The following is a 16,413-nucleotide window of genomic DNA, read 5'->3' as shown; positions in this document are numbered from 1 at the left end:
TTTCCAGCATGAGAAGTTGCTCTCAATGTCCGACCTTTTTTTTCTGGAATGACTGGGGTAGAAATGTTTGAAAAAATAAAACCCCCTTGCCAAACATAATGAGAATTGGGTTAAAACCTGACAAGTAGGCACTATTGTTGGACTGAGAATTGTTCAGACTGGTATCAAAATAACACAAGGCCCATGAAAAGAAGCTAAGCCCAAAATTTTCAATGCCCAAAAAAAAAAAAAAAAAAAGACCAAAAAAACACCAACAAAAACAATTAAAAACTGCAGTAAGCAGTGTGGTCTCTACTTAATCTGATGGCCACAAGAGGGTACAATTTGTAAATGGTACGTGAATATAACGGTTCTACAGAGTTTTCTCTAAGTGACATCAATCTTTTCTGAAGTCACAAAAATCCATCTCCAGGCTGGCCTGAGGGAAATTTTGGCAAGAGCACCTGCCCAGGAACAACTCCTCGAGAGCTGCCCAGGAACAGCGCCTCGAGAGCTGCTCAGGCCGCCAAGTGAAGGCAAGGAGCACCTTTCTGTGCAGGGCTGTGTGGTGGCTCCCCTTCAGCCAGGCCCACAAGCCACAGCCCCCAGACATCTGCATCTCTTCAAACGTGTCGCTGCTTTAGCCAAGAACATCGTGCTGAGAACAACAAGCACAACATGCCTTCAGCTATGGCACAGGAACCCAAGCAACACTACCAAGGCTCTTGTACTCTTAACCTGCCCTTGGGCATCAGAGCAAAGGCCAAATAGCTTTGTCTGGGCACATCAGGAAACACAGAATAGTCTGATTAGGAAGGCACTCATCAGGATCATGGAATCCAACTCCTGGCCCTGCCCAGAGCTCCCCAAGAGTCACAGCATGTGCCTGAGAGCGTTGTCCAAACACCTTTTGAGCTCTCTCAGGCTGCTGCTGTGGCCCTGGGAGCTTGTTCGGGAAGCTGCAAATCAATCCTGCAAGCACTGTCTTTCCACAGGGCAAACAAAATAGAAGATGGACAAAGGAAAACAGGGCTTGACTGGAGACTTTCTTGTGATACTAATTAATCCTGGTGAAAGCTGCTGCCTCAAACCACCCTCAATACAACTCTCTTTGATAAACGAGGATCAAGACTTGTTCAAAAGCATAAAATAACGGAGTACATATTGCAGTGAGCTCCCATGTACGCTGTGTATCTCGAATGTACTGTGAAATGGACACTCTTCTGCAGTAGTGCTGCTGGGGTAGCAAACGCACCAATGCTTTCCCATATTTTAAGGAAATCTGTCAAACATATGCTCAGATATTGGCAGCAGCGGCAGAAGCAGAGCCTCGACAGCTTCTGATGATACTGGTATTCTTTGATCCCATCTCTGACTGTGGAGATCCAATTCAACCAAAAGCTGTTTAATTTTGGGATCCCTCAGCAAGGTGTGATAGGAGAAGGGGAAAAAAAAGAAAAAAAAAAAGGACAAGAAAACCTCAAAGCCGGCGTCCGCCGGCGCCTGTCCCGGGCCCGCGGTAACGACGCGGCCACGGCCGCACGCGCCTTCCCCGCGCGAGGCCGCTGGCCCTTTAAATGCCGGCGGGCGGCCCGTGCAGCCGCTGGCTGGGAGACCCCGCGCCTCCAGTGAGAGGTGAAACCAAGATGGCGGCCGCGCAGTGACTGAGGCGGAGCCGGGGCCGGAGGGAGCCGGGCCGCACCAGCCGCTGCCGATCGCCCTCTCCCTCCGTAGGGCACAGCGTTTCTCTGCCGGTCGGGCTGCCGAACGCCTGGAAGCGTAGCCACGTCGCAAGGCGCGCTGGGGAGTCGGGACTGAGCCGCCGCAGCACCGGGAGGAGGAGGAGGAGGAGGAGGAAGAACATGGCGGCGGAGTCAGGCTGGGAGTGAAGCCGCCGCCTGCGACCGGAGCCCATGGGGAAGACGGGGCGCTGAGCTCGGCTGGCCGTTCACCCTGTCCCTGGACGGGCAGTGTCCGCAGGCCCCAGGCAGCCCGGGCGGGAAGGAGGGCGGCTCCTTGGAACCCCGCGCTGACGGACGGCGAGCGAGGGGCTTCGGGCCTGGGCAGCTGCTGCACAATAGAGCCGGGCTACAGGCCGGGGCGAGCGGCCCCTCTCCCGCCTGCCTCCCTTCTTCTGATTCCCTCCGGCCTCACCAGCTTCCCCCCTGTTTTCCTCGGCAGGGCTCTGGCTTCCAGGAACGCTTGCTCCTGTCACGCTGGGCCGGCTGCAGTCCGCCGCCGCTTCCACTACCGTGGATCCCCTTCTCCTCCGGGATCCCTTCTTCACCGCCTTTCCTGCCTGCCCTTCGCCCTGCAGAGAGCCTCTCTCCTCTCTGCGGCTAGGCTTACTCGCCTTTTGTGCAGCGTCTGACTGTACCTGAAGGAGCAGCTCCTTTTCACACCTTCACCTCTTGTTTCTCCCTCTTTCCCAATCCTCTGTTACCCTCGATAATGAGGATCCCGTTGGGGCACTGAAGAGGAGTAAGAAGAGCTTCCTTGGCGTGCCCGTGTGGGGCTGCTGCCTTCTTTCCCGCTCCCCTCCCCTGAGGGGGGCCTGGCCCCCGACCAACCTTCTGCTCCTCCAGCGATTGCCGGCCAGAGTGGTGGCTGCGGTGTGGCAGGCGGCAGGATGACGGACACCCGGCGGAGGGTGAAGGTTTACACGCTAAATGAGGACCGCCAGTGGGATGATCGAGGCACAGGGCATGTGTCCTCTTGCTACGTGGAGAGGCTCAAGGGCATGTCCCTGCTAGTCAGGGCAGAGAGTGATGGTAAGTGTGTACGGCTGAAGGCACGGTCTTTCCTCGTCCTACCCAGCAAAGGAACTGGGTGTTGCTTTGTGTCTGTTGCGTTAATGTTTTGCTGCATAATTCAAATAATTCCTAAAAGCAAGTAGGCACTAACCAGGGTTCATTCGTGCTAGGCCAAGTGAAAAAAGCAGGAGATTGCCATCAAGTGCAAGCATAGTAGGCACTTACTGGTTACACGGTGTTGCATGCAAAATGCGTTCGAGTCTCGTTGTAGATCTTGCATGGGTTTGGATATCTACTGGTCTGGTTTCAAAACTGATCACTGGATCTTTCTGGAAGCGATCCCCTCATGAAAGTTGTTCAAAACTTAGATGTTGGTTTTTTGTATTTGTTAGTAGAAGATCGTTGGATGGCTAACACCTTTCTGTTTCCACCTGCCCTTTTCTTTGGTAGCTTTTAGAATTATGTAAGACCTTCTAACAGCTATCAACGGTTTTCACAGTACAGTTATGGTAGTAAAGACAATACAATGGACAGAACAGCATTTTCGGAGATGCTTTTTTTTTTTTTTTTTTTTTTTTTTTTTTTAATGGAATGGGAGTACTCAGCCCTTCAGCAGTTCTAGATCTTCCTGAAAATAAATTTAAAATGATGGATTTTCAACTTCTTTCACAGTTCCTGGCAGCATACGTCAGTAGTATATGTTAAGTAGTAATATCTAGCCCTGTAGCTACATGTTTGGGCTAGTCTTGCTGTTGGTTAAGTGAGTTCATGACTGTTGTGATCAGAGATTTTCAAATGTGTACTTCACAATATTGGCCTTGTACCATTCTGCTTTTAAAATCTGTCAGTGCATGACTTACTACTTCATTCGATAAATAGCTACTGTATTTAGTGACTTGTAGATCTAGTTGTAGCTTTTGACTGTCAACGGACCTTGTAATTTTAATTTATTAAGCTTTTTTATCATAAGAAGTAGGATGAGAAGCAACTTGAGAATCATTAATCCTTACTTTTTGGGAAAGTTCTGATAAACTGTACAATATGTAATCCCTACAGCAGAGATCATAAACTGATATGGAAGAATCAGTCATCTAAGGAGGATTTTGGTAATTGAGCTTCTGATAAGCCCCCAGAGAGATCTTGTAGTTTTTTGATTATACTTTGAAAGGCTAAATTGACACCTGATATATTTTATTTATTTTACAGTGAGGAAGATGCATTTAAACCTTGAGCAGTTTCATATTGCAAGAGAAAAAGTTCCAAATAGAAATAGATTTAGTTTAATTTCAACATGAGGAGGGAATTAAAAAAATTATCTCTAAATTTTTTGGCTAATTTTTATAGTATGTTTTGTTGTAGATACTGTCCTGGCTGTTGGGGGCTGTTATGTCTCCTATATATTAAAAATTTTCTGGTTTATTTTTTTTATTTAATTCTTTTTAGATAAGAAATCAAAAGAACTGCAGTTCCTAACCTCCTTGTGAAAAAAAAAGTTCATTCAAACTAAAATCCATTTATTAACTTTCAGTGGGATATGTGTGCTTCAGACTGATCAGAGCCTGAGCTGGACTGTTGTTGCCAGCTCACTTGTAAATAAATGAACGTCTGTAAGATGGAAGATACAAATTGGTATTAAAAACTAAAATTAAGTCATTGCTTTATCTTGCATAGTAAGACACTAATCAAAGCAGGAATTGTCTCAAACTTACTAATTGCACCTAATACACAGATGTTTATTTGGTAGGATATACACTTTAGACCTCTCTCAAGCTGCATACTTTTTATTTCAAAGTATTGAATAGTACACAGTTAAAATTTGTAATATAGTAGGTAGTATCAGTCCTGTGTAAATGTGCACTCTCTTAATAGGCTAGTTTTTCTAACTTGCTTGTGTAGACACCTCATAAAATTTGATTTATATTTTGTTTACTCCCCGTGTCTGTTGTTTGTGGGCTAATTTTGAAGGCAAATAGTCATTTTTACATGTGAACAAATGATTTGGAAAAAGGTAATGCCATACCTGTGTTTTATATACTGTGCAATTTGTGTTTCCTTGCATGCTTTTTTAACTAAATGAAATAGTTGACTGTGATTTTTAACTTTTTCCCAGTTAACAAAGACATACAAATAGTATGAACTGAGTAGTGGAACTGACTGACACACCATTTGTCTCCATGTTTCCATTGCATTCTTGTATTGTCTTGCTTTGTCAGCTCCTCCTCTTTCCACAATGAAGCTTCTTCCTTCCTGCATTTCTAAACCAGCTTTTCCTAGCCTTTGAGCTGAGATTCATCCTGTGCACACTGGCATATTCTTACTGACTTACTCCAAGAAGCTGACAGAAAATCTCGGGATCTGCCTGAGGGTGAAGGCTCCATTTCCTGAGTAGGGGAGGTCCTGGGGAAATGAGCAGTAGCTCCTTATGTGTGTGGGAAATTCCCACTCCTGTTAAAGGGCCACTTTGGCTATGCACAGATCAACAGCAGAATTACCGGTGGTTTCATTGGCTGATCATGTGGGCTAGCACATAGTTCGGTCTTTGGATTTTGCAGCTATGACTTGGTGTAGTAGGCTGCTTTACAAGTGGTTGAGATTTTATTGCACAGTCAGGGTGTGCAGATAAGGGAAGTACAATCAGTATGCCACATCCAACGTAAGCTATCATTTGGAATTGGAGGAATAAGAACTGAGTAAGAGGGTTTTTTATCTGTAGGGGTAGTTTTTTAACTTGTGCTGGTGCTTAACACCATCGTAAAAGAAAATAATTTAGAGTAGCTGAGTGAGTTGTGTAGCTAGCTGCATGCCTAATGTTGCCAGGCACTAAACTGTTAAGAGTCATTGCAGACAATCTGGAATAATCAATCTTAGAACAGAAATACCATAAACTGCTTTCATATCAGGTACATTATGCTTTGAAGAATGAAATTGTAATTTTTTTACACTGTAATAGCTATTCATTTTATTTAAAACCCTGAAAAGTTTCTCTGTGTGATTCCTAGTTGTAATATAGTCTACTTGAATTGCAGCAGAGCAAGAGTGAAATATTTTCTTACAAATTATCACCTACCGTGTGAGTCTGTGTGTAATCAGAAGTCTGATTTCTTACCCATTTCTGACATGGTATTTTAGGCTACTGTGGCCTACCTTATTCTTAAAATGTCTTTGTGCTTCTTGGGGTTTACTGCATGGTTTCAGATAACCTTGTTTTCATTCTGAGCCCAGATGACTGAAGTGAACATTTCTGTTCAAGTACTTTGTGTTAATTTGAAAGCTTAAACCTTTAATTAAAACTTAGTGGTTCTGTATCTAAACTTTTTGACAAGTGAAAGTTAACCTCTCCATTGCAGGCTGTATTTGTGAGCTCTCTTTTAGGAACTCTGATCATTTTCTTTCAGCAGTTGTTTGCTGCTTCTGAAGTCTTTATGTTAATGACTTCTGCCACAGGGCAAGCCCCTATCCTTGCTGCTTCTGTCGTGCAGGTATCAGTAAACCTGTACGACTGGCAGGCTTAGACAAAACTTGGCTTAAGTCTTTTTTTATCTTGTTCAAACTCAAGGGACTGATTTTATTGGCTTGTTTTTAGGTAAGCAACACAGTATTTATCCTAGATCAAAATGAAAAAAGCATGGGGGAAGATGACATGGGGTTTTTTTTTGTTTCTTTTCTCCTGATTCTCCCCTTTCCATAATATTTGGGTTTGGCCCTCCAGAAGTGTCTTGAACTCAGGAATATTCTCTTGGAATTGTAGAACACTTTCTTGGGCCTCAGTTTGAGCTGTTTCTTGAGTTTCTGAGGGTTAGTTTCTCTGGTTTGCAGCAGAATTGGTTGCAGAACTTAAACCTCTCTGTGCGTCTTGCAAGAACCAGCTCTTGAGTTGAAACTTTCTTTTAAATGTAAACATGTTTATACTGATGAGGGGTAATGAGCAGCACTTTTTCTTCTGTTTTTGAGGAAGACTCCATGTAACAGTTTGGTGGGAGAGCAGCAATGTGCCAGATTAACTGGTCTCTTCCATATGTGTATTTGTAAACAAAGCTGCAAATTTGCTGTTTGAGACTGTTGAATTGGGATAGTTGATGTCTCTAAATATAATTGAAAATAGCATAGAATATCTGTATGTAATAATCTCTTTTGAGCAAGTCTTTCCGTATACACACATTCCTTCTGCAGCACAGAATGGTGTTTTCTACTAAGAAAACCCCCAGCTGTGCTGTATTGCATTACAGTGACAGGTAATAGAATTCTGCAAGTCAGTTTTCTTCTTTATAGGTGGTTTCATTTTTTGCCTCCCGTGTTTTGCACTTACTTTTATAAATTCATTCACAGCTGTAATTTAAAAAATAACTAGATCTGCATAATTTTGGAGCATTTACTAAAAACATAGCTTGCATTAAGGTGAGTTTTCAGCTCTTACCTAACTTTGAATAAAGTCTTTGGGTCAATGAAGATGAAATTTTGTGGATGTATTTTTATTTTTATGTTGGTATATTTAGACTGGATAGTCTTAACATATTCTAGGATAGTACAGATGGAAAAATACCTACATAGAAAGTAATGCTTGTGACAAAAGCATCTCAAACAAGTGATAATGACTTTGAATGGAAGTTTTTGTGGTATATTTCTGTAACCTTTTTCTAAAGAATATCTGTGTTTCAGACGTCTGTTACTCCTGCCTGCTTTCCACATGCAAGTAACAAAGACTTAACATTGCCTCATACCAGAAAGGGGCCTGATGCTGTAAAATTTAGTATATGAAATAAACTCACTGAACTAATCTAGTAGATTAGTCACTGATCTTTGACTTGTTGAACCCTTCTGGGGAACTTATTGCACAAATGGAGCATCATATTCTCCAGAAGGATAGATTTGGGGCAGTTATTAGTTATAGAGCACAATTTAACATTCAGTATGTTTCTATCACCAGATCAGTATTTTTCTAGTTATTGTCCAAAATGGTGAGGAATAAGTTGAATCATGTGGTAGTGAGAAGCAATTCAATCCTTAAAAAAACTTGATTTCCTGCAAGCATCAGGTTTAGTGGAGAAGAAGAAATGCTCTTTTTTGATAAGTCTAGTAAAGAAGTCATTCTCTTCTGGCTTAGAAAATGAAATGTCTGCATTCAATTGTTTTCAATTTTTTAAAATAGTGTTTTGTCAAACATGACATTTAAGTTATGTATGATATTCTTCTAACGTTGAGATTTACATGTCTCTTGGTCTGTGTTCAGCCATTAAAATATGATGTTGAAATTATCAATTACTTTTGATTCCTAGAAGATTCTAGGTTGTACTTGCTGGTATTAAATATTTCTAGACAGTAAAGACTTTCCAGAAGTTTGTCTGCCAATTTAATAGCACAAATAATATTCAAAGTCTTCATGTAGTAGAAGCTGGGACTTGGAAAGCACAACTGACTCTGTGTATCTGATGATTATAAAAAGGAAATGCTGGTTTTAGATGTTCTTTAGGCAAACCCTAAATTCAAATCTCAAGACTATGGCCAAAGTATGAGCAATTTATTGGATTCATCTGTAAACCTCACCTTAGATGTTTTTCTTTCTTCTCTGTCCTGCTCTATGGTTTGTGATTATTTTTTTCTTTAGTTATGCACTTACACTTAAGCAAATAAGCTGCTTTGGTAACAGAGCTGATGTGTGTCAGAAAACTGGAAAAACTCAAAAAACCCCTGAATAGTATATTTGGGCTTGAGGCAAGAGAGCTTTTCCTGTGTGTCTTGTTTTCCCTTGAGGGGTATTTGTTTCAATATTGTTGTTGAATTGTGTTGAGTTTGTAAACAGCTTTTACTCCAAGAGCAGTTGAGACGGGGTGATAGCTTCTCAAGCCAACTTCATTAGTGAAGACTGCCTCTTGTAGAACAGCAGACTTAGAAACTTGAAACAAGCAGCCCTCACAGGTACATTAATTTGAAAAAAATACTTAATTGTATCTGATGATCACATACATAGTAAGCTGGGTGGTATAAAAATCATTGGTAAAGCTAAATTCATCAAGTAGTAACCTTTCTTATCAGACAACAGAATGTTCTGATATTTCTGTAATTCTTTAATGATACACCACTCTTACAGCAAGTGAAGTTCTGTGATCTGGTTCTTCAGTCTCTTCCCTCACATCCCCCAGCCTAACATCTTCAGGAGTGTCAGACAGAGGGATGGAGTGCACCCTCAGCAGTTTTGCAGGTGGCACCAAGCTGCAGTGGTGTGGTTGACATGCCTAAGGGATAGGATACCATCCCCATGGACCTGCACTAGCCCAAGAAGTGGGCCCTTGTGAACCTCAGAAGATGCAAGGTGCTGCACCTGGATCAGGGCAGCTCCCTGGTGTCAGTCCAGGCTAGGGAATGAACAGCTGGAGAGCACCCATATTTTAGCAATTCATTTGCCTTAGAACTATAGTGATGAAACTGAGAAGTTAACACTTTCTTAAAGTTTGGACATTTCTTAAAGCCTGAATTTAACCAGGTAAGTAAATGGTGAAATGCCACTTTAAAGGGGTGCTTGTAGCCTTACATTTTAATTATATGATTGACAGTGAAGTTAATTTATCAGTATTTCTTCATGTAAGCTGAATTAAGCTCTGTAGATACTTGAATTTAAGTCATGCACTGGCATTGGTGCAGCTGAGTAGCAAGGTGGATGAGGCAAGTGATTGGTCCAAGAATAAAATCAGTTTTAAAAGTTTTTTTTTGCATAGATCAACACTTCAGATTGTTTAAATGTGACACAAGAATGCTAATGTGCAAAAGGAAGGGAAGGAAGACACAGACATGAGAGTGGAATTACTGTTCTGTGTCTTACATCAGTAAAACCTGCTGTGAAACCATTGTTCTGAGTTTGTGTAAAGTTTTCTGGTATGAGCAGTCACAGTGGTTACTGCTCTAAGCATTAGTTTCTAGATATGCTTCCCAGGAAAGTAAGTGTTTTAGCTAACCTTTAAGGAAAAAAACCCACACAATTAGAGTTTTCACACAAAACAGCAATAAGTAATCTCTGGAATGCAGTTGTGATGCTTTTGGTGTGCTGACTTGCAGACTTTATCATGTCTAAAAAATTTTCTGTAGAAAAGTAGTTACTCAGAATAAGACAGGTTTAAAATTTGGTCCTCAGAGTGTTATTCTGTGCCGTGTGAACAGTATCTCTTAGGGGTTAAGAGACTTATTGTTGCTCAAGGAAGGAGTGATCAGAAAATTTTTGTGGCGGGTAAAGTTTTAGTGCACATATAAATAAGTGGACCTTTTTTTTTCTAGGCTCTCTTCTTTTGGAGTCCAAAATTAATCCGAACACTGCGTACCAGAAACAACAGGTAAATGCTCTTTTCTTTTCCTCATGTTTAAAGGCAGGGTCTTTTAACATTATACAACCAACAGTGTAGCAATATATTAAATTTTTTTTTGCCTCACATTGCAAATTATATTTTATGTTCTTGTGCCAGAAATAGGCAAAGTAGTTTGCATCATTTTTGTGCATTACATGATCATGTGTTACTTCTCTGCGTTTTTTGGTGAAGTTACACAGATAAATTGCACTCTGTTTTGCACCAGAAATTGCTTTGGGAGAGACAGTCAAAACACAGTTGGGAAAATCACTAAGTAGCTGAGGTTCCTGAGTGTTATAGTATCTGAAACTTATTATCATCTTGCATTTTTCTTCTTTATATTTCAGATGCTTTAACTTTAAATGTATTTTTATTTAAGGAAATAGCTTTAAAGCTATTTACGTGTTAACCTTTGTTTGTCTATTACTTCGAAGGTGGGTATGGGTTCCTACTTCTCCAAAGCATTCTGGGTTCATAAAAGCTGCTTCTCATCTTTATTTTGCACATTGCTTCAATTATATAAATCATACATTGTGAGCCCCATAAAGAATGCTCCTGAGATGGGTGAGACGTGAACTGTGTAGACTTTGTACTTTTGTTTGCTGTGCTTGTTTCATGGATGCTGGGAATTGCCTTTACAGGTTTAAAAATGCTGAACTAGGTTGTATTTTGTTGCCTGCTTGGTCAGCTCAGACTTGTTAAAATCCTATCAGGTACAGTTAATGTATTAAAACACTCTTTAGTCTTTCACCTTTAACAGTTTATCACAGGCATGGACATACTGCTGTTTTGTTCACAGGCAGTCCCAGTAGTTGTGTCACTGCAGCTGTTTGTAGAATTCTATTTTGAACTGAATGGGGAGAACCAGTATGGGCTAAAAATACCCTTCCTTGAAAAATTTAACCTGTATCTGTCTCTAGATATATTCATAGTGCACTGTATAAGCAGCTGGTAGTGAGCAACTGATAAGGGCAGTGTGGGTCTGGAGGGTCAACTCCAGGGAATAAGGACAAGACCCACGAAAATGCTAAGCAGACTAAGTTTTAGCTGTAATCCTGACTAGCTTGAGGTCATGGTTCTATGATAAACTTGAGCTTTAAAACTCCTGAAGTGACACTGAATATTTCACAGCTCTATGGCATAAAGTGCTGATCTGCTGTAAGCTTGCTTTGCTGGCTTAAATCAGTTAAAAGAGCATGGAGGGGTGAGTTTTGTATCAATAGGCTTTGTGCCACATCAGACATGAAACCTACTTCAAGAAGGCATAAAATTGCAAGCTTGGTGCAAACCGCCTCAGGTGCCGGTCAGTGGAACAGCATTTCCTGCTCTGTATCACATTGTGATCTAGTGCTGCATAAATCGTACTGGTCATTGTGAAAACATGGTTAGAGAAATAAAAATTATTAACGTGAATCTGTCCCATTAGAGCAGCACTGTACATTCTCTGTGCTGGAGAAGGAAAAGTGCTGGTTTTAAAGCTTTCAAATGCTGCATAGACAGAAATTTATATTTGCAGATGGATTGTTCATATTCAACCAAACCAGTTTCTAATATAAATTGAATATGGGGCTCCACTCAGAGGTTTAGAAATACCAAGTGTTTCTTGGTGTATTAAATCTGCTCTGGAGCCTCTTTTCTTTCATGTGAGGCCTACTTATCCTTTCCCTTAGTAAAAGGCAAGTTCAGAGTTTAAACCTGATTCCATATGAGCTAAGCTTGGAGCTTAGCAGCTGAAAGAAAGAGTAGGTTTTTTTCCAGCCTTGCTCCTAGAATTCTGAACGGCTTAAACTTTCTAAACCACAAGAAAATCAGCTTGGTACTTCAAATCCTTTTTTGAAAACTGGTAACTGTGCTGGCAGAACTTTCAAAGCACCTTACACAAGATCCATTTGTGGAACTGAGATGGGAGAGTGAGTGAGATCTTTCTTTTTGACTGCAGAAGGTCAGTTAGGTCACCTCACTACTAGTTAAATTGCAGCCCAAAATAAAAGACTTGCTTTTGAGCTTGCCTGTTGTTAGTTGCACATAGAAAATGTCAAGAAAAATCTCCCAGAAATCTAAAACTTTAAACTTCAAAGTAGCTGTGTAGTGTTATGATCTTACCAGGCTTTTATCTCAGAATTTTGTTGTGAGGATGAACCTATTTTAAGGGGTGCATAGCGGCATCCATTTCTACTGTGACACAGCAGGCAGCTTGTGGACACTTTGAATATCTAACAGAATAAATGGATGGGTTCTGACTTTTGTCTGGGCTGACATGAGGTTTGTAAGAAGAAACAGTCTTATTGGACTGACTGAAACAATCTGTGGTTGGAAGCAAGGAGAGATAATGTGTACTAAGCTCTTGAGGAACCTTGCTATGCCCATTGGTTTGGGTCCTTCAACAAAAGAAGCCTGTAGATACCTTTGTGATAAACAGTGAAGTCCTTCCACTGGTGAAAGAGCCTTCTGCCTATGCTGATCTGTTAGTGCTAGTGTGAAGGAGATGGTCTTGTTAATTGTTGATATCACAAATTATGTAATCTCATGGTTTACATATGTGTGTTTTAATAACTGCATAGCTTAGATAATTATTTATCAAAATACTAGTGTGGAGACCTGAGGACAAGTTTGCCTTGCTGCCTCTGTTCCCTTGGAAACTAAAGCTAACAAAACCAACCAAGCCAACCACCAAAAAAACCCCCTAACAAAAACTATACCTGTGAAGCTGAGCTTGTTAGTATGATTTTGTCCCAGTTGTCTGCTTTATATTTCTTGGTGTTGAGTGTTGAAAGCGGTGATTGCCCTTTGTGGTGGTAAATACAACTTTCTGCCTTTGGAGAGAAAGATTACTTGGGAGATCATGAGTCCTGCCCAGGGACTCATTTTTCATACGTCAACCTGAGATACTTCAGTTTGCACAGTCTCCTTCTCAGTCTTCCCAGACTGACCTGCCATCTGGAGGTTTGAGATAATTTATTAAAGCATGAAATTCATAGACAGTCTTTTGACTACCTTTTCAGTAGTCAAATTAATTAGTCTGTCACAATGAAGAGCTGCTTTCTGCTATATTCAAAAAGAAAGATAGGTCCACGTATCTGATTATGCAACATAGCATTGCTACCAGTGGAAGTTCAACGATGCTTTGAACCATGCACTTCCTGGCACACTCATCACTGTTTAAACTAGAAGAAAGTAAGCCATATGAGGAAAAAAGCTAGAAAGAAAACAACTTGAGAAACTAATGTTCTGTGGCTCAAAAATAGTACTTTTAACTTCTTATGATAAAGTACTATTTGTAGGCAGAAACTTCTTCAGAAAAAGCAAAACTTGCACAGTACAGCCACATGACCACTTGATTTGTATTCTTGCTTACAGCTCTGTGTTAAGTTTTTTGACATTTTTATTTTAAAATGTTACAATAATGGTCCTATAACTTTGCCATGGAATATTACTGGATTTAATTACTGGGTAAGTAGTAGCATTTACCTTAAAAGCAAATTTTGTTTAGTAAGTGGAATTTAATTATACAAAGCATTGCTGGGTCACACATGGAATACTTAGTTTTTTCTTCTGTTGGTTGTTTTCATAATATACTAGTAAAGGTAGAAGATATTTAATTGTGGGTTGGGGGGTTTAAGGCATTGAAATTTCAGAATATTAATGACAGAGATGCTGTTCTTAAACAAGTGATCCTTATTCAGAAAATGAATAATTACACTAGTATATTAGTACAGCTCCTTTTCCTATAGCAGCCCTAAATGATTAAAAACCTCTCTATATACATAGCATTTACCTAGGGAGAAACATGATACGGGTGTGGATGAGGTAGAGCTTTTCAGTATACTTTGGCAATGCTTTAAAAATAGAACAGTAAAGACCTGTATCCTCAGCTTTTTTAGATGCATCCACATGCACCCTGTAACACAGTGATGAAGTATGCATCCCTTTCTGTGCCTAATACAAAGAAGACTTGAGTTATTTACAGCTTCCACCTACAGAGTCTTGCCTCTGCCCTAGAGGTGTCGTGTCCTTCACTTTTGCAGTCTCTTTTCCAGTTCCTCACAAGAATAAAAAGCTAAAATTCATCCGGAATACTGTCTACTAGCTTGTAACTTGAAGGTGACCATCCTTGAATAATGGAGAGCAGACTTACTAATAAAAAAGCCACGTTTTGAAACTATCCAAAAGGGCACTAACTGAATGCTCAGAGAAGATGAACTTCATACCCTTGCTGTCATGACAAGCAAGCCAACAGTGAAACTATTTCAATAAAATTTGTGCATATTGTAGCTAAGATAGTAAGGAAGAGTGTGTGGCTTTGTGAGGTGAGGGAATAAACAAGGGGAAGGTGGGTTGCTCTTGGGTGTGCGGTGGGATTCATCTATTTTAAATTAACATAGGTTTCTTTTCCTTCATTTCTGTTTTCCTGTGTATTCTGATTTTTCTGCTTTTGCTGAGTATCCTGGTTTAGGGACAAATTTGGGAAGAAACTTCCAAAGGGATCCCTCTAGAAAGCAGATTCAAGTGGCCGCTCCCCCAGCTGGTTTGGGAAAAGATTTCCTTGGTGAAAAGTGGGGGAAAAACCATTTATTTAAAAAGCAAAGTATTCACAAGCATAAAAAATTAATAATATTAAACAATAAAACATCTCGCTGTTCTGAAGAGATAGCAAATTCAGAAAGTCCTTGTGGTGGGGTGTAGCTCGGCTCGCTCAGTCTCTTAACTGTCCTTCCTGTGCGGGAAGAAGCTGTGGCCTGGGCCCTGTGGGCCACAGGTGTGAGCTCCCGGTGTTCTTCTGAGTTTTCAGTCCAGAGCAGGGCTGATCATTTCCAGGAAAAAGAAAAGCCACAGTCTGGGGAACATCTCTGCCTCAGCTAACTAAAAACTAAAGAGCAAAGGAGAGCTCTCTCCTACTTCTCTGTGCTGCAGACAACACAGTCCGTAGAGAGAAAAGCTGAAGCTCTTATCTCCGTGTTTTGAATACAACCGCCTCAGACATTCCACTGCTTCTCCTTCTTCCCCCCTTGACTCTCAGATCTAGTTTTAAGGGAGCAAAACTTATTTCTGGGTTAAACAGACAAATGAGGATACAGTTCAGCATCATAAAGTCACCCCAGGACACAAAGTATGGCCAGTAAGTGAAGCTTCTGCTACAGAACTAATAAACTGATTTTATTCCTTGTGTGATTCATGGAAATACAGCTATGAAATCACTAACTGAAAAGTTGTGTATGACTGTTGAGCTTTCACAGAAGCTAGTGGAATACAATCTGTATATGCCTTTGACATGTTAATCATTTTTTTGAGTAAATTGTTAGCATGTCCAGATAGCCAGCTTGTAGGTGGAAAAGTGCATGAAACCAAATGCAGAATTGAAACTTTATATTACATTACTTGGGTGGGTTTTTTTAGCTTGAAGATTCTGCCATGACCTACGATGCTAACTATATTTAACTTTAAAAATCTGAGTAGTGCAAATAGTTTATTTTGTAAAGCGAAACCTGAAATTTTGGAGCTGTACTTTTGATTGGAAGTATTTAAATAACAGGATGCTGAAAGGTGGGTTGGCATGTCCAGGGAAGTGTCTGTGACTGTAAACAATCTAAGGAATTAGATGAGGAACTAGCAATCAGGCAGTCCAAGAGGGAAGAAACAGCCTAGCTGTGCTGAACCTTGTGTGGGCCAGGAAAGTGTCATAAGCCTGAACCATGTGAAGGCTAATAGGAAGAGATTCATTTGCTTTTTAGGGCTAAAAGCAAGAATTTATAAAATACTTGCCAAATTTAGGGCATCCCTACTTCTTGAGTGTAGATTAAATCTCATAGAGCTGCCAAGAGAATGTTTTGGAGCTATGCAGAAAGCTTGTCCCTGGAGATGAACAGCAGTTAGAGTCCATTGTCAAACAGTAACAGTTTTGTTAATTTAATCATAGCAGAATCAAATCCTGAATACTAGTTGCTCTGAAATTCTTCATTATGAAATCCCAGAGCTTGCTTTGGATATTTGTGTGAGTGCTGTACAAGACACCTACTAATCAGCTTTCTAGTAGTTAAATAAAACTGATTTAATGTCTAGTAAAAGTTGACCTTTAGTGAGTGCTGTAGCAAGAACTTCAGACTGATAATTTGTATCAAGAACTTTTTACTCTTGAGGTAAGTGAGAAGCCTTTTGGCAGTAGTTTCAAAAAAATGAAAAGTCATAGGGTAGGTACTAAACCCCATCTTTCTTCAGTGCAATTGCCACTGTTTCCTGGGTAAATTATTGTAGTTTAGCTTCTGAGGCATGATGTCTCAGATAAAACTATAGCACACAGCAGTGCCTCTGGAGAACCTCTAGCTAACCAGAACTTGTGGGCTTGATGCAGCCAG

General features: G+C 40.6%; 1 protein-coding gene across 1 annotated transcript in view; it reads left to right on the top strand.

Annotated features, from left to right (window-relative positions):
- Positions 1-1,640: 1,640 nt before the first annotated feature.
- The window catches only part of PPP4R3A (protein phosphatase 4 regulatory subunit 3A), a 41,643-nt gene continuing 26,870 nt past the window's right edge, over positions 1,641-16,413 (top strand). The window contains exons 1-2 of the mRNA XM_059850164.1: positions 1,641-2,750; positions 9,996-10,051. Of these exons, the coding sequence (XP_059706147.1) occupies positions 2,609-2,750; positions 9,996-10,051 (198 nt within the window). The 5' untranslated portion in view covers positions 1,641-2,608. The remainder of the gene's footprint in view (positions 2,751-9,995; positions 10,052-16,413) is intronic.

This window comes from Haemorhous mexicanus, chromosome 6 (genome assembly GCF_027477595.1).
Source record: "Haemorhous mexicanus isolate bHaeMex1 chromosome 6, bHaeMex1.pri, whole genome shotgun sequence".
Taxonomy (NCBI): Eukaryota; Metazoa; Chordata; class Aves; order Passeriformes; family Fringillidae; genus Haemorhous; species Haemorhous mexicanus.
The sequence above is the reverse complement of the archived record's forward strand: the minus strand, read 5'-3'. Positions and strand labels throughout refer to the sequence as shown.